The sequence below is a fragment of the Canis aureus genome, chromosome 3, assembly GCF_053574225.1.
Source record: "Canis aureus isolate CA01 chromosome 3, VMU_Caureus_v.1.0, whole genome shotgun sequence".
Classification (NCBI taxonomy): Eukaryota; Metazoa; Chordata; class Mammalia; order Carnivora; family Canidae; genus Canis; species Canis aureus.
In genome coordinates this window covers 24,768,686-24,786,160 of record NC_135613.1, presented here as the reverse complement: position 1 = coordinate 24,786,160, position 17,475 = coordinate 24,768,686, and the positions used below count along the sequence as shown (strand labels likewise).

General features: G+C 55.9%; 1 protein-coding gene across 10 annotated transcripts in view; it reads left to right on the top strand.

Moving 5' to 3' along the window:
• Positions 1–13,930, top strand: part of ANKRD11 (ankyrin repeat domain 11) — a 190,755-nt gene extending 176,825 nt beyond the window's left edge. For 7 of the 10 annotated variants that reach the window (XM_077891162.1, XM_077891159.1, XM_077891168.1 and 4 more), the window contains 6 exons: positions 172–319; positions 737–7,230; positions 8,870–8,968; positions 9,049–9,192; positions 10,958–11,050; positions 12,968–13,930. In XM_077891162.1, the coding sequence (XP_077747288.1) occupies positions 172–319; positions 737–7,230; positions 8,870–8,968; positions 9,049–9,192; positions 10,958–11,050; positions 12,968–13,153 (7,164 nt within the window). In that variant the 3' untranslated portion in view covers positions 13,154–13,930. Of the gene's footprint in view, positions 1–171; positions 320–736; positions 7,231–8,869; positions 8,969–9,048; positions 9,193–10,957; positions 11,051–11,249; positions 11,415–12,967 lie in introns of all 10 variants that reach the window. The other 3 variants (XM_077891165.1, XM_077891169.1, XM_077891167.1) reach the window with 2 other exon arrangements.
• The last annotated feature ends 3,545 nt before the right edge of the window (positions 13,931–17,475 follow it).

Here is a 17,475-nt window from a genome sequence, read left to right as displayed (position 1 = left end):
CCGCCGGATTGTGTAGTGTACACAGACGGCTTCTGGTCCTCAGCCATGGGGACGGAGCGCTGCTCTCTGGTTCAGCACAAGGCTCTCTGAATGGGCTGCAGTTTCACCCAGATGGTGGTGTGCTTTGTGTCTGTCAGAAAGCTCCCTGATATGCCTGTTGCTGTTTTGTAGGTGGTGAAGCTGTTGTTACGCTATGGAGGAAACCCTCAGCAGAGCAACAGAAAAGGCGAGACGCCACTAAAGGTGGCCAACTCCCCAACCATGGTGAATCTCCTGCTGGGCAAGGGAACCTACACGTCCAGTGAGGAGAGCTCAACCGGTCAGTGACTTGGGTGCCATGCTATGTGTGTCAGCTGGGGTGGGGGTGCAGGGCATGGGCCTCCCAGTGCCACAGGGCGCCAGAAACCATATGGGCACAGTGGGCCTCCCTGCCTCTGTAGACACCTGTGCTTATAAAGGAGCTTCTGGACTGCCCAGACCCTGTCTCTGGGGTTTCCTTGCCAACAGTACTATGGGCTGGCTCTGTATATGCCGGCCCTGCCTTCACACAAGCCTCTCTCTGACTTCCTGCTGCCTGGGGTCAGCCTTCCACATCACTAAATCTACTAAATCTGGTGAAGAGCTCTCCTTCCCCCGGCCAAGGGCAGCCCAGGCCTCACACACAAAGCACTCTCCCTGCGCATGTCCTGCGCAGTTGCTGTGAATCTGCCTCTGACCATTTCCTCCCTGTTCCCAGCAGAGAGCTCAGAGGAGGAGGACGCCCCGTCATTCGCACCTTCTAGCTCCGTTGATGGCAATAACACAGACTCTGAATTTGAGAAAGGCCTGAAGCACAAGGCTAAGAACCCGGAGCCCCAGAAAACTGTGACACCTGTCAAGGACGAGTACGAGTTTGATGAGGATGATGAGCAAGACAGAGTCCCTCCAGTAGATGACAAACACTTACTGAAAAAGGATTACAGAAAAGAAACTAAATCAAATAGTTTTATTTCTATACCCAAAATGGAAGTGAAAAGTTACACTAAAAATAACACAATAGCACCAAAGAAAGCGGCTCATCGCATCTTGTCAGACACGTCGGATGAGGAGGACGTTGGTGTCACTGTGGGGACAGGAGAGAAGCTGAGGCTTTCGGCACACACGATCCTGCCCAGTAACAAAACACGGGAACCTTCCAACTCCAAGCAGCAGAAGGAAAAAAATAAAGTGAAAAAGAAGCGAAAGAAAGAAACAAAAGGCAAAGAAGTGCGATTTGGGAAGAGGAATGACAAGTTCTGTTCATCAGAGTCAGAGAGCGAGTCCTCAGAGAGCGGCGAGGACGACGGGGACTCGGTGGGGAGCTCCGGCTGCCTCAAGGAGTCCCCGCTGGTGCTGAAGGACCCCTCCCTGTTCAGCTCCCTGTCTGCCTCCTCCACCTCGTCTCACGGGAGCTCTGCTGCCCAGAAGCATAACCCCAGCCATGCAGACCCACACGCCAAGCACTGGCGGACAGACAATTGGAAAACCATTTCCTCTCCTGCCTGGTCGGAGGTCAGCTCTTTATCAGACTCCACAAGGACGAGACTGACGAGCGAGTCTGATTGCTCCTCTGACGGCTCCAGTGTGGAGTCGCTGAAGCCCGTGAGGAAGAAGCAGGAGCATAGGAAGAGGGGTGGCCTGCAGAGCACGCTGTCAGAGAAGAAGAACTCTTTTCACACCAGCGTGGATGGTGCCATTCCCAAGCTGGACAAGGAGGGCAAAGTTGTCAAGAAACACAAAACGAAACACAAACACAAAAACAAGGAGAAGGGGCTGTGCTCGGCTGGTCAGGAGCTTAAGCTGAAGAGCTTCACGTATGAGTATGAGGACTCAAAGCAGAGGTCGGATAAGGCCATCCTTCTGGACAACGACGTTTCCAACGACAACAAGCTGAAAGCCCTGAAGCACGACCGGGAGCATCTCAAGAAGGAGGAGAGACTTGGCAAAGTAAAGGCAGAGGAGAAGGAGTGGCTCTTCAAAGACGAGATGCTCAAGGTTTCCAAGGATGAAAAATCCCTGAGAAGAATCAAAGATATGAGCAGGTCTTTCCGAGAAGAGAAGGAGCGCTTGAATAAAGCAGAAAAGGAGAAATTAGTGAAGGAAAAGTCTCCAAAAGAGGAAAAACTGCGACTGTACAAAGAGGAAAGGAAGAAAAAGTCCAAAGACAGGCCCTCAAAGTTAGAGAAAAAGAATGACTTTAAGGAGGACAGACTTTCAAAGGAGAAGGAGAAGACTTTCAAAGAAGAGAAAGAAAAACTCAAAAAAGAAAAGGTTTATAAGGAAGACTCGTCCGCCTTTGATGAATACTGTAACAAAAGTCAGTTTCTGGAGAACGAAGACACCAAGTTCAGCCTCTCTGATGACCAACAGGACAGGTGGTTTTCTGACTTGTCCGACTCCTCCTTCGACTTCAAAGGGGATGACAGCTGGGACTCTCCAGTGACGGACTACAGGGATGTGAAGAGTGACCCTGTGGCCAGGCTAATCCTGGAGACAGTCAAAGAGGACAGCAAGGATAAGAAGCGAGAGAACAGGGGCCGCGAGAAGCGAGACTATGGGGACAAGCGGAATGACAGGGATGCCTTCTTCAGGAAGAAGGACAGGGAATGTCTGGACAAGAGCTGCGAGAGGAGGAAGGAGCCAATGGAGAAGCACAAAGGCGTCACCAGCTGCCTCCCCGAGAAGGACAAGAAGAGGAGGGAATCTGCCGAGGGTGGACGGGACAGGAAGGACCCCCTTGAGAGTATCAAGGAGCGGAGGGATGGCCGGGCTAAGCCCGATGAGGCATACCGCGAGGAGCTCAAGGAGCTGGCGGGTGAGGCTGGCTTCAAGGACAGGCCTGACTGCGACTTTGGAAAGGGCCTAGAGCCCTGGGAAAGGCTCCATCCAGCCCGAGAGAAGGAGAAGAAGGACAGAGGGAAGGGGGATAAATACAGAGACAAGTCCGGCGACAAAGATAAAAGTGAAAAGTCTATCCTTGAGAAATGTCCGAAGGACAAGGAATTTGATAAATGTTTCAAAGAGAAAAAAGATGCCAAGGAGAAGCATAAAGATACACACGGCAAAGACAAGGAGAGGAAAGCATCTCTCGACCAAGTTAAGGAGAAAAGGGAGAAGACTTTCCCTGGGCTGCTCTCCGAGGACTTCCCTGAGAAGAAAGACGAGAAGAAGGGTAAGGAGAAGAGCTGGTATATCGCAGACATCTTCACTGACGAGAGTGAGGACGAGAAAGATGAGTACGCGGCCAGCGCACTCAGGCTCGGAGAGGCCGGTGATGTGGCGCGGGCAGATGGCCCCACAGACACTGAGCGGCCCCGGAAGCACTCTGCTGAGCGGCAGCACACAGACAAGAAGGACCGGGAACTCCGAGAGAAGAAAAAGGAGAAGGGAGCTCCAGATGGGGCCAGGGACAAGAGAGAGAAAGTTCCCGAGAAGCACAAGGACAAAAAGGAGAAAGAGCCTGCAGAGAAGTACAAGGACAGGAAGGACCGCACATCGGTGGACTCCACACAGGAGAAGAAGAACAAACAGAAGCCCCCGGAGAAGGTGGAGAGGAGGCCTGTTGCCGAGGACAAGACCAAGGGCCGGCACCGGGAGAGGCCGGACAAGGAGCACTGCCGTGACAGGAAGGCATCAAGGAGTGCCGAGGCTGAGAAAAGCCTGCTGGAGAAGCTGGAAGAGGAGGCCCTGCACGCCTACAGGGAGGACTCCAATGATAAGGCCAGTGAGGTGTCCTCGGACAGCTTCACTGACCGTGGGCAGGAGCCTGGCCTCAGCGCCCTCCTAGAGGTGTCCTTCACGGAGCCCACCGAGGACAAGGTCAAGGACAAGGAGAGGCACAGACACTCTTCATCTTCGTCCAAGAAAAGCCACGATCGAGAGAGAGTCAAGAAAGACAAATCTGAGAAGAGAGAAAAGAGCGATGACTACAAGGACTCCGGTGGCAGGAAGGACCCCATCCAGTATGATAAGGACTTCTCTGATGCTGATGCTTACGGGCTCCCTTATGGCGCAAAAGCTGACACAGAGGACGGGTTAGAGAAAGCCCTTGAGCTCTTCTCCACAGAGAAGAAGGAGAAAAATGATTCTGAAAGAGAGCCGTCCAAGAAAATAGAGAAGGAGCTGAAGCCCTATGGGTCGAGTGCTGCCAGTGCCCTCAAGGAGAAGAGGAGGAGAGAGAAGCACCGGGAGAAGTGGAGGGACGAGCGGGAGAAGCACAGGGACAGGCACGGGGATGGGCTCCTGCGGCATCACAAGGACGAGCAGAGGCCTGCGGCGAGAGACAAGGATGCACCCCCAAACCCGCTCCGAGACAGGTCCAGGGAGGACAGCCTGAAACTCAGCGAGGCCAGACTGAAGGAGAAGTTCAAGGACAATCCGGAGAAAGAGAAGGGTGACCCGGCAAAAGTCAGCAACGGCGAGAAATTGCCAGTGTCCAGAGACCCGGGCAAGAGAGACGCCCGGCCCAGAGAAAAGCTGCTGGGTGATGGCGACCTGATGATGACCAGTTTCGAGCGCATGCTTTCCCAGAAGGACCTGGAGGTCGAGGAGCGCCACAAGCGGCATAAGGAGAGGATGAAGCAGATGGAGAAGATGAGGCACAGGTCTGGAGACCCAAAGCTCAAGGAGAGGATGAAGCCAGCTGAGGACGCACGGAAGAAGAGCCTGGATGTCCCTCCAAAGAAGCCGCTGGCGCTGGACCCCGCCCTGAAGGACAAGAAGCTCAGGGAGTCTGCTCCCGCTCCAGCAGCTCCCGAGAACAAGCCCCACCCAGGGCCAGCTGTGGACACCAGGGACTGGTTGGCAGGGCCACACATGAAAGAGGTTCTGCCTGCATCTCCCAGGCCTGACCAAGGCCGGCCCACTGGGGTCCCCACGCCTGCCTCCGTGGTGTCATGCCCCAGCTATGAGGAGGCCATGCACACGCCCAGGACGCCGTCCTGCAGTGCTGATGACTACTCTGACCTCATGTTCGACTGCACAGACCCTCAGCCTGTGTCCAGTACATCCACCAGCGCCTGCTCCCCATCCTTCTTCGACAGGTTCTCAGTGGCAGCAAGCGGGATCTCAGAGACCGCAAGCCAGACGCCCACAAGGCCGTTGTGCACGAGCCTTTATCGTTCGGTCTCTGTCGATATCAGGAGAACCCCTGAGGAAGAGTTCAGCACTGGGGACAAGCTGTTCAGACAGCAGAGCGTGCCCACGGCATCCAGTTATGACTCACCAGGCCAACACCTGGAGGACAAGGCCCCTGGGCCCCCGGGTCCTGCCGAGAAGTTCGCCTGCTTGTCTCCGGGGTACTACTCCCCAGACTATGGCATCCCCTCCCCCAAAGCAGATGCTCTGCACTGCCCACCCGCAGCTGTGGTCAACGTCACCCCCTCCCCAGAGGGTGCCTTCTCTGGTTTACAAGCAAAGTCCCCCCCTCCGCACAGAGATGAACTGTTGGCCCCATCCATGGAGGGAGCCCTTCCCCCTGATTTGGGCATTCCCCTGGATGCCACAGAGGACCAGCAGGCCACTGCCGCCATCATCCCCCCAGAGCCCAGCTACCTGGAGCCACTGGATGAGGGCCCCTTCAGCACGGTCATCACGGAGGAACCCGTCGAGTGGGCACATCCGGCGGCCTCAGAGCAGGGCCTCTCCTGCAGTCTGATTGGGGGCGCCCCTGAGAACCCTGTCAGCTGGCCTGTTGGGCCGGACCTTCTGCTCAAGTCCCCACAGCGGCTCCCAGAGTCCCCGCAGCATTTCTGCCCCACTGAGGCCCTCCACCCTGCTGCCCCAGGGCCCTTTGGCACCACAGAGCCCCCTTACCCAGGCTCCCCTGACGCGTACCCTCTGTCAGCCACTGAGCCTGGACTTGAGGGCGCCAAGGGTGATGAGGTAGAGGCTGTCCCAGCCTCCGTCTCCACCCCAGAGGAGCCAGCCCCCTTTGCCGCTGCTTCCAGGCTGGAACCTTTCTTTACCAATTGCAAACCGCTTCCAGAAGCACCTGCCGATGTGGCCGCGGAGCCTTCGTGTTTGACCACGGTGACTCAGGTGGAGGCTCTGGGGCCCATAGAAAGTAACTTCCTGGAAAATGGGCATGACCTGTCGGCGCTCAGCCAGGTGGAGCCAGTGCCCTGGCCTGATGGATTCCCCAACTCTGAAGACGACTTAGATCTTGGGCCTTTTTCGTTGCCAGAGCTCCCCCCTCTTCAAGCTAAAGATGTTTCTGATGTTGAAACAGAACCTGTAGAAGAGACTGCCCTGGCTCCTCCTGAAGATGCCCCTGCAGGGCCCCCTGTAGTCCCCAGTGGTGGAGACATCCCTGCATCAGCTGCCGAGGAACAGCCTGTGCTGCCTCCTGACTCGGTGGCCCCCCGGCTCCCCACTGAGCCCGAGCCCCCTGAGGAGCCCCAGCCAGATGCAATGTTGGAAGCCACGGTAGAAGCAGGCACCGTGTCAGAGGGTAGGGTCCCCGAGGACTCAGACTCCAGCCTGGGGCCCGCGGCAGCACCGTTGGAGCAGCCTCCACCAGGGAGTGGAGAGGAGGAGGCCGAGGGCCAGGATCTCACAGCCGCATCCCACAGTGTGCCTGACACCCCTGTGGATGGTATGGCCCAGGCACATGCAGTGGATGGGGCAGGCCCCCTGGATAGTGCCAGTCTCGAGGGGCCTCTGGGCAGCGTCCAGCCTGAAGTGACAGAACCAGAACCCAAACCTGCAGCTGAAGCCCCAAAGGCGCCCAAAGTAGAGGAGATCCCCCAGCGCATGACCAGGAACCGGGCTCAGATGCTAGCCAATCAGAACAAGCAGAGCTCACCTCCCTCGGAGAAGGAGCCCGCCCCTGCCCCTGCCCCCAGAGCAAAGGGCCGCTGCTGTGAGGAGGATGACCCCCAGGCCCAGCACCCACGCAAGCGCCGCTTCCAGCGCTCCAGTCAGCAGCTGCAGCAGCAGATGAACACGTCCACGCAGCAGACACGGGAAGTGATTCAGCAGACCCTGGCTGCCATCGTGGACGCCATCAAGCTGGACGACATCGAGCCCTACCACAGCGACAGGTCCAACCCGTACTTTGAATACCTGCAGATCAGAAAGAAGATCGAGGAGAAGCGCAAGATCCTCTGCTACATCACCCCTCAGGCACCCCAGTGCTACGCCGAGTACGTCACCTACACGGGCTCCTACCTCCTGGACGGCAAGCCACTCAGCAAGCTGCACATCCCCGTGGTGAGTAGCAGGGCTGGGGCGCCTGGGCTGCTGCCTCCTGGGACCAGCCTCCCGCTCAGTGGTCCTTGCTGGCAGAGCCCCTCTGGCTCAGGAGACCTGCTCGCTCGGCTCTGTCACTCATCATTTGTCCTGCGTCTGCTCCGCGAGGTCCTCAGTTGGTGCCTGTGTGCTGTCCACCTCCACCCAGCTCTCTGCCTGCTGTGACTGCACCCTGTGCACTGCACCCCCCCCTACCCCCCCAGTGTCCTCTCTCCTCACCCTGGATGGCCCTCCTCCTTCGTCAGGCACACCTATGCAGCAGTACTGCTTCTTGACCCTCGAGGGTCTGTCTCACCCCTTTACCACCCCAGGGACATAAGGGCCTGGCCCCTCTGAGCCCTGCCACACTTCTGTGCTGGTTCCCAGTAGCCCCACATTGCTGCCTCAAAGCCAGACCTCTCCTTCCACGAGGGCCCTTCCCACCTCCCCGAGGTGTACCCTCCGTGGGTCTCCCAGGCTTCTCCATGCAGAGGGCTATCCTCAGGCCTCCCAAGCCCACCTGTAGGCACTGCACCCAGAGCCCTCTTCTCCCTCTCTGCATTCCCCTGGCGTCTGATTGTCCTCCACTGGTACCTGGTGACCCCGTGTCTGTGCAGACGTGACCCATCCACGCCCTACCATGCACACCACCTCCTAACCCCTTCAAGTCCACATCTGAGCCATTAATCACACATCTTGCCCCTCACGGCTTCCCCTGCGTGGGCTCCTGCCTCCTCTTTGCACAACACAGCCAGACTTCAGCCTTCCTCTGTTCTGCTTTCCAGGATCTCAGCCCAGGTGGCTGTTCTCACCCTGCACCCGTGAACTGCTGCTTTTTTGGGGGGGAGAGGGGAGCCAGCACACTTTGAAGAAAGGCTGAAACTTCTTTATGCCATGAGGCCCTCCTAAAGAAGGCCCAGGCACACAGCCCACAGGGCTAGTCTGAGTGGGAACCCCCCAGAGGGGGTCACGTTGGACGAGGGTGCTTTCAAAGCTGCTGAGCTGGCTCCCCTCTAAGCACAAAGCACAGCTGACCAGGACTGACATCCAGGGCCTTCTGATCCAGGACAAGTGGCTCTGAGTGTCAGGTTCACAGGGTGAGGCAGTGGGAGGTGTGGCACCTGGGCCACCCCTCTCCCTGCACAGCTCAGGCCAGCTCTTGGGGTAGCTGGGGGTGGGTAGTGGGAACAGCTAGATTTGACCCCAGTAGGACGTCCCAGCATGACTCTTCCCTATTCCAGGATACCCTGGGCAAGAGACCGAGGCTGTTTGTCCTGAGGGGCTGCTTAATCCCCTGGGTTACTAGATTTGGAAAAATCTGGCCTGAGATTTCTGTTCAGTGAGATGTTTGGTTGTTTTTTGTTTAAACTTTAGTTTTCAAAACAGTACCATGATCATCATGGGAAGTTTGGGAAACGGAGAACAGGAGGGGTCCCTGTAGTTTGTGTAATCTCTGCTTATTTTCCACTGGGATTCACATCTTTCTTCCTAGAAGAAAGCTAAGTTTCCCCTGCCTGTCACCATGGTGCAGGGCACCCAGGCTGTACAGAGAGGGCGGCAGAGCATGGGTTGGGTGTTCCTGGTTCACAGCCCCACCAACCCCCTGCCCCCATGATTGCAGATTGCGCCCCCTCCCTCCCTGGCGGAGCCCCTGAAGGAGTTGTTCAAGCAGCAGGAGGCTGTGCGGGGGAAGCTGCGTCTGCAGCACAGCATCGAGCGGGTAAGAGGTGGGCATGGGGCCTGGGGTCGGGGCACATCTGGCCCACATGAGTCCTAGCTCATCCAGCTCCTCTCCTATAGGAGAAGCTCATTGTCTCCTGCGAGCAGGAGATCCTGCGGGTTCACTGCCGGGCGGCGAGGACCATCGCGAACCAGGCAGTGCCATTCAGCGCCTGCACCATGCTGCTCGACTCTGAGGTCTATAACATGCCTCTGGAAAGTCAGGTTGGTGGCCACCTGGGCTGGGCACTCCTCTCCTGTTTCCCACCTGGTCTCATTCAGTCTCGGCCCTAGGGCCACCAGACAGCAGTACGCATGACTCCATTCCACAGTCCTCGTGGGCCTCAGTGAGTACAGTCTGTCACTTAAAGTCACTAATATTTTCCTCTCAAACGAACAATTAGGGTGAGTTGTACCTAGACCTGCTGCTTCAGGGGTCTGCCCCAGGGAAGGCCTGTCCTGTGTGGCCAGGGGCACAGCACAATCCTGCAGCTGAGGGCCAAGGAGCGTCAGAGCCCATGGTTGTGCTTCTGCCTTGGTGACACCCAGGCCCCAGTGCAGTCCTGCTCTGTCCACTCCAGGTGGCCAGCCTTCCTCCCACTGCCCCTGCCATGGTTGTAGGACTGTGCCTGCGCCAGCGTGCCTATGCCGTCAGGAGCCTGGCGAGCTCACTCCCAGTGCTGAGCTGTCCACAGACATGTGTGAGATCAAACCGCATAGAGCAGACTCTGGTGTCCCTCCCCCTCCTCCATCCCAAGCCCACTGCTTCTCCACATCCTGCTGCAACCCGCACTCACACTGGAGGTCAGACTATTTCTTTTCCCCAGCAACCATCGTGACTTCTTATAATCCACCCAGCGTGTGTCACTTAGGGCCGAGTCCACATGAATATGGTGTGGGGGCAGACCCAAACACTGCTGTGCACCTTCATAACCCCCGGTGCCCCATGAGCCAGCGTGAGCTCCCGCTGCACCCCAGGCTTGTGAGCAGCATTCTCGGGTTGGCTGTGTGTAGATGTTGGTGGGTTTGTTTTTTTTTTTTAATTAGAGATTAGGATTTTCCATTTACTTATGTACAGTCTTTAAGGATAGATCTTAAAAATTTCTGCCCCCCAGGGAAGCCTGGCTGGCTCAGTCGGTAGAACGTGCCACCCTTCCTGTCAGGATCGTGAGTTCAAGCCCCGCATTGGCCATGGAACCTACTTTAAATAAAGTTTCCCCATTTAACATACCATGTAATAGGACAAGTTTTGCCTGGAGCAAAGCAGTAGTCCATCAACCATAAAATCACGAGGTCAGGGGCTGAAGGATACTTCAGGGATTAGCAAGGATCCTGGTGACCCTGGGAGCTGATCCTGGTGACCCTAGGAGCTGCTTCTGAGCGTAAGGGAGGAGTCCAGCCACAGCAGGCCTGCCCACACATCTGGTACAGGGCCTGCGCTCAGCTCCCAGGGGCTGCATGGGGCCGCAGGGAGAGACTCTGACAAGTGCTGGTCACACAGAAGGCCCCGACTGCAGGGGCCGGTGAAACCACCAAGCTGGCTGCCCCTCTGGCCTAAGGCTTACCTGCTTGTAGACTCTTCCCAGGGCACAGGTGCCACTGTACATGAGGACTGTGACATCAAGTTGGCACTGTCTGCTGTGTGGAGCCAACTCGGGCCGTTCACAGTCCTTTTCAAAGACAGTTACAAAGAAGTGAAAATATGTGCTCCTTGAGGCCTTAGGGTGTCCCTCCGGATGGCCCCCAAGGGAGATGGTGCCCATGTCTGTGCCAAGCCTGTACTCCCACCCGCCCATGTAGCAGCCTCCTGCGGGGGAGCACAGGGAGGGTCATGCTGGTCAGTCCTGAACAGGATTGCCCATGGGGACCCTGAAAGACCCAGTGAAAGCTGTGGCTTTCACTCTCCACCTGAGAGACGGTTTGAGGTGCCAGCATGGGTGCCCTCTCCTGGCTCTTCCCAACCCAGTGTCCACATTTCTCTCTCCTGTAGGGGGACGAGAACAAGTCTGTGCGTGACCGGTTCAATGCCCGCCAGTTCATCTCCTGGCTGCAGGACGTGGACGACAAGTATGACCGCATGAAGGTGAGGGCCTCTGGCCCCTGAGCTGCGCCTGGGCTGGGGGTCCCAGCAGGTGTAGGGGGTGGGGGGCGGGTGGGCTGCTGCTGGGTTCCCTGTTTGGAAGTGACAGTGTCGGACCCTCTGAGCCCAGCTGATACTTTCAGGGAGCTGAGGTCTCCCCGCCCCCATGTTGCTTCCTTAGAGTGTCTTCCCTCCTGTCCAGGTGTGCGGGGAGCAGCTCCTGTCACCAGCTGGCGGTCAGACCTCTGTGGGACCCCACCTTGAGCCCTCCTCAAAGGTCACAGCATGCACCCAGCACCACTGCTCTGGATGTGCTGACCAGTGCAGCAGGCCAGAGGATGGGTGGGAGATAGAGAAAGATTAGCAAGTAAGAAGCCCGTCCTCACCTGCAGGTGCTAGGGTCACCAGCCAAGGAACTGAACTGCCATTTCCAGAACTAATACTAGGGTCAGCGCCACCCCCAGAAAGCTCCAGGAGGCAGGGCCTGGAGGGCCGCACTTGCTCTTCTCATTAAAGCTCTGGGGCTCCATCCCCACCCCCTGGGGGTACCTGTTCTTGGAGAGGAAGAGTGTTTCCAGGATGCCAGCCTTAACCTGTGTCCCTTCCCTCCTGGACCTGTGACCACGACAGCGCCACAGCAGTGCACACGGGGAGGTGCTTGTGCGGAGTAGACAGAGCCCAGAGCAGAGAGAAAGGAGCCCTTGTGGCGTCCATGGCCCTGGGCTGGTCCCTGGGAAGCTCCAGGGTGATGGCGCACAGTTGGGCCGGCCTGGGCTGCAGGGCTGCGCAGGGAAGGCTTTCCTGTAGCCGGAGACGGTCGTCTTGACCACGTTTGAGTTAGACGTTATACATTAAGAGCCCAGGAGTCCAGTGCCCTTAACATGAGGCACTTACAAAACCGTAAGAAAAGAGTGAACAGAAGAAATGGAGGAGCGCCGCGGGGGGAGGGGCGGCGCAGTCAGTAGAGCATCCAATTCTTGGTTTCGGCTAAGGTCCTGATCTCAGGGTCGTGGGATCGAGCCCTGCCTGCATCGGGCTCCACGCTCAGCACAGAGTCTGCGTGGGAGTCTGTCTCCCTCTGCCCCTCCTCCCACTGGTGCATGCACTCTCAACAAACACCTTTTAAAAAAAGAAAAAGAAACGGATGAAATACACTGAGTCTGCACAGATTTGGAGAGTTGGCCACCACGCTGCAGCGCACAGTGATTTGTTTCCAGAAGGCTACAGATGGAGGAGGGCTTATGCCTTGATCCCCTCAACACACTTTAACTGAATTATTTTAAGGGAAACTAGACATTGTGATACTCCACCACCCTCAGTGCTTTTGCACACATCTGAGAAACAAGACGAGCCACACGGTGACGTCAGACTGCTCACAGCCACCCTCTGCTCAAACCGCGTCCGACCCAGGTCCATTTGTGCCGCATCCCGTCCTGTCCCTGCTCAGTGAATCCCGTCAGAGACATTATTTCAGGTTTCAGTTTTCTTCCTACTTGACACGGGATACTTAGTATCACACCCTGATGGTACCACCACCATTATTTAGGACCTGAGAGGATACCCCCAAATACTAAATGCTTGAAACCCCCTTTTTTTTTAATGTTCACTTTTAAAAGACGTGATTTCAGGGCATCTGGCTGGCTCGGCGGGTGGAGCACGCAACTCGATCTTGGGGTCATGAGTTCAAGCCCCACAATGGGTGTGGAGCCTTCTTAAAAATACATTTTTAAAATGGCATAATTTCTACTGCAAGTGAAACAGAAATCACCAGCCCTAAGTAATTGTAAAATGAAACGGAAAAGAACAGCAGCTAGAATTCATAGTCAGATGCTGCTGTGAAGCTGGGGCGGGGCATGGGAGCCGCGGGGGGTGGCCGGGGTCTGGCCTCAGCTCCCCTCACCTGCTGTGTTTCCCGCGCAGACGTGTCTCCTGATGCGGCAACAGCACGAGGCCGCAGCCCTCAACGCTGTGCAGAGGATGGAGTGGCAGCTGAAGGTCCAGGAGCTGGACCCTGCAGGGCACAAATCCCTGTGCGTGAACGAGGTGCCCTCCTTCTACGTGCCCATGGTCGATGTCAATGACGACTTCGTGCTTCTGCCAGCCTGACGCACCGCAGGACGGCCACACAGGACACAGGCGAGGGCCACACATGTCTGCCCGGCGCTGCTGCCACATCCGGGGCTGGGGAAGGAGACCTCGTCCCTCAGGTGGGGACACCCAGGGAGAGACCCCGCACTTTGCTCCCTGGAGCAAGTCTCTTTTCTAACAGCTGCCGCGGGAGGCCGAGAAGACCGCGGGGACGCACAGGCGGACACAGCGGCCCGGGGGTCTGCTCTCCAGCCGTCTGCACAGGCATTTCAGGAGCTGCAGAACCGAGTGTTTTTAAAATTTCTTGTTCCATTCTGATCAACTAAAAAATAAAATTAAGGCGTCCACCCCTCATAAACAGTGCCCTCCAGGTCGGAGGGCAGGGAGAGCACCGCCCCAGCGGCCCTCCTGCTGCCATGGGCGCCAGTCCCGCTGGGACACTGTGCTGGGGACAGGGCCCGGCCGCGCCGCCCTCCCGCCACAGATGGACACAGAGCCAGGACAGGACTTGGGTTGTGTTTTTAATGGAGTCAAATCCACGTGGTTTGTATATTTTTTCCTTTAATCTTGGGCATTTTGTTTCTCTTTCTGAGAACATAACTTGAAACACTACAGAGCCAATAATCATATAAAAAGTGTACCCGTAAACGCTGTACAGTTTTATACACATTCACAATGTACTTTTGCTGCCTTCTAGATAATTTATTTTGCAACACATTACTGCACAGTTGTAAATAACTTATGTACTGTAACATCACTTCAGTTATGTGTAAAGAAATAAATAAATTAATTAAATGCTCTTTGTACACGACCGGCCCTCTCCAGGAGGGGCCGCACACAGGACTGAGCTGAGGGGTCGCTCTGCGTCTTCAACTTTTTCCTCGCCAATTAAGACCTTTTAATTTGGAAACTAATTGTCTCCTCCTTTCCCCAGACTGACCCACCCCCTGCCATCTGCTCCCAGGGCCTGGGCAGGAGTGGGAGGGAAAGCAGAGTGACTCACGACTGGGACAGGAGGTCCTGTGCTGCGTGGCCTCAGGGAGACCACTGTCTGGCTCTATGTCCAGAACGGGAGCCACTTCCCTGAGCTTCCACTTGGGACCAGCAGAGTCCCTTGGAGGCTGCTGATGTTGGTGGCGGGGGCCGGGCGTGCGAGCCAGAGCAAAGGAGGAGCGTGTGCCCACAGAGCACAGACCCTGTGCTCCTCAGAGACGCTGCAGGGATGGGACACAGCTGGCCTGGGGCCACCTTCTCAACAAGGACCTCACCCCATCCAATGCCTGATTCATGCTGTCAGCAACCCCCCTCCCCCAAGCAGGGCACTGGGGACACGTGGGGGTGGAGGGGCTGAGGTCCAGGCAGGGTCAAAGGTGAGCCTTTCCCTCCTGTCCTGGAACACCTGTCCCCTGTGCTTCCTCTGCCTCATGCAGGCATGAGACCCAGCTCCACAGGACCCCCATCCGCAGGCAGGACTCCCAGTGTAGGGGTATGCAGGGTGCTGCATGGGAGATGTGGTACCCCTGCACCGGAGGACTCCTGTCTCCTGACCCCTGTTTTCTGCCTTGTGCAGATTCCCTCCAGGCAGATTCTATGCCCCCTGCCCCCTGCACCCCTCCACTCCATGCTTGCTTGCCTGGGGAGAGGCACAGAGCACAGTGCTCCAGTGTTTTCTGGGCATGAATCGGTGATTTTTCTCATCATGGAGCAGTTATCACAGTAACCCATCTTTTTAAGATTTATTTGAGAAAGTGACCCCGATGTGGGGCTTCATCCAGGACCCCGGGATTACGACCTGAGCCGAAGGCAGACACTTCACCAACTGAAAACCCCCTAGACATCCCCACGGAAACAAATCTTTTAAGTCCCACTTTATTTTTTTTTAGATATTTTATTTATTCATGAGAGACACAGAGGTACAAACACAGGCAGAGGGAGAAGCAGGCTCCATGCAGGGAGCCCGACATGGGACTCCATCCCAGGACCCCAGGATCAGGCCGTGGGCTGAAGGTGGCACTAAACCGCTGAGCCACCCAGGCTGCTCCAAGTCCCACTTCTTTTTCTTTTCTTTTCTTTTTTTTTTTTTTTTTAATTTTTTATTTATCTACGATAGTCACAGAGAGAGAGAGAGGCAGAGACACAGGCAGAGGGAGAAGCAGGCTCCATGCACCGGGAGCCCGACGTGGGATTCAACCCCGGGTCTCCAGGATCACGCCCTGGGCCAAAGGCAGGCGCTAAACCGCTGCGCCACCCAGGGATCTCCCCCACTTCTTTTTCAAGCAACAAACTAACCTGCATTCATCTGCATGGAGTCGGCATCGCCAACCTTAGGCCCCCACAGCAAAGTCCTGAACTTGCCACCTGTGTGCTGGGAGAGGGGGGTGTGGATGGCTCAGGGACCCCCCTCTCAACTGTGTGGTACAGAAGTTGGCCCTGCAGGCAGTAAGCCCACCGCTTACACCACAAAGCTTGAGCATGTCTACACCACATTGTTGCCATGAGGCCCCATTTTGGGGTCTGTCTACACTGGGGGTGCTGCGTATCATACAGCCTGCTGCACATGCACAGGACACAGATGCTCTCATCTATACTGCGGGTGTGGAGGTGCTGACCCCCACCCCCCACCCAAAAACACTCCTGAGTGAACTCTTTAAGAACAAAGGCATTCCGTGGTTGTTCCCAGGGTCTCCTCTCTGGATTGCAAGGAGCCAGTGCACATATTTCTAGAACTGCATGTGGTCTGGAGACTGCCCCTGAGGCCCACAGCTGCAGGTGTTAGCAGCTATAGGTGTTAGCCGAGGAAGGTAGTAGGAAGGCAACTCTGTCCCAGGCTACAGTGTCCTGCCCTCGACTCCCTACTCCACGCCTCCACGTGGGCACTACCTGACTACTGCCCAGGCTCTGGGCTCTAGCACAGAGGGATGCTGACCCCGCAACTGTGAGAAGGCCTCTGCGGACACCTCCTGACCTGTGTCCTCCAGAGGCTCTCAGAACCTAATGAGCATCAAAACGAGGTGAACAGCCAGCCCCCAGGGGCCATGGGCCACAGGCCTGCGCAGGCACACAGTCCTGCTGGGTGAGTACCTTGCCAAAGGTTGCCCCTGGTTTAGATGGAATAAAAGAAATCTAAGCCTTTTTCCAGCCCTGAGAAGAGACACAGAACAGCAGATTCTGCAACACAGAAGCAGCTGAGAGGCTTTGGTGAAATGCCATGAGCAGCTCTCCTCTTTTCCTGGGAAAGCAGCTGAGGATAGGCATTCCGGAGGTATGGAAGCCTGCAGGTAGGCCTGACCAGGTGACCCTGCAGTGTCCAGGGCCAGCGCAAGATGGCAGGACAGGGTCTCCAGGAAGGGGCCAGGTGCCCACAGAGCGGCTGGACACTTGAGGTCAGGTGACAACTGGTGACCTTGGCAGGAAGAAAGCCAGCACACAGGCTCCTGTGCCATGTAGGCGGCCAACAGCTTGCTTGAATCCTCCCCCAAATAGAGCAAGGAGGGACAGGGACCTGTTTTCTTCATCTTCAGGGACTTAATGACAGGCACACAAGACAACGCAAAGAACAGGCTAAGGTTCCCATTTTTTAGGAAACTGAAATAGGCCAGAGGGGGAGCTCTACATGTGATGAGGGATAGCAGGTGCTCAGGGCGTCCACATCACATGCCACAGCTGGGGCTTCAAGCTACTTGCTCTTCGGGTGGGGAGTAAACTGGCACTGACCCAACAAACGCACTCGGCACAGAACCAAGAGAAACCCACCCCTACAGGTACCACATAACTTAGAAACATAAACGCACCTGAATTATTTGCAATAGTAAAAAGAAAAAGGATAATAAATTGCTGTATATACAGCAATGCTTCTCAACCTTGGTACTACTTGTATTTGGCCAGTGAGTCGGTTTTGTATTTTCCTATACATTGCAGGTGTTCAGCAGCACGTGTGACCTCTACCTACTAGGGCCAGGAGCACTCCACCAAGCTGTGACAACCTACAGCTCTAAGCATTGCCAAAGGTTCTGGGGGTTGGGAAAAATCACCCCCACTGAGAGCTGTTTACATAAAACAATGAAGATGAACAAAATCCAGCTACACACAGAGTTTGTATTATATGGCTCTGTTTATATAAAATGCAAAAAACAAAAGACTGCCACGTGAGTGGTCACTTTGTGACCACATGGATTCCAGGAGCTGCTAGTGATACTCTATTTCTTGACCTTTGTATTGACTATATGGGTTAGGCCTTATCATAACTTAATGGGTTGTAAAGATGTTTTGGCATCTTTTTGTTATATTTCACAACTTTAAAAAATGTAAACAGAAGACTTTTCTACATTTCCCTGTGGAAG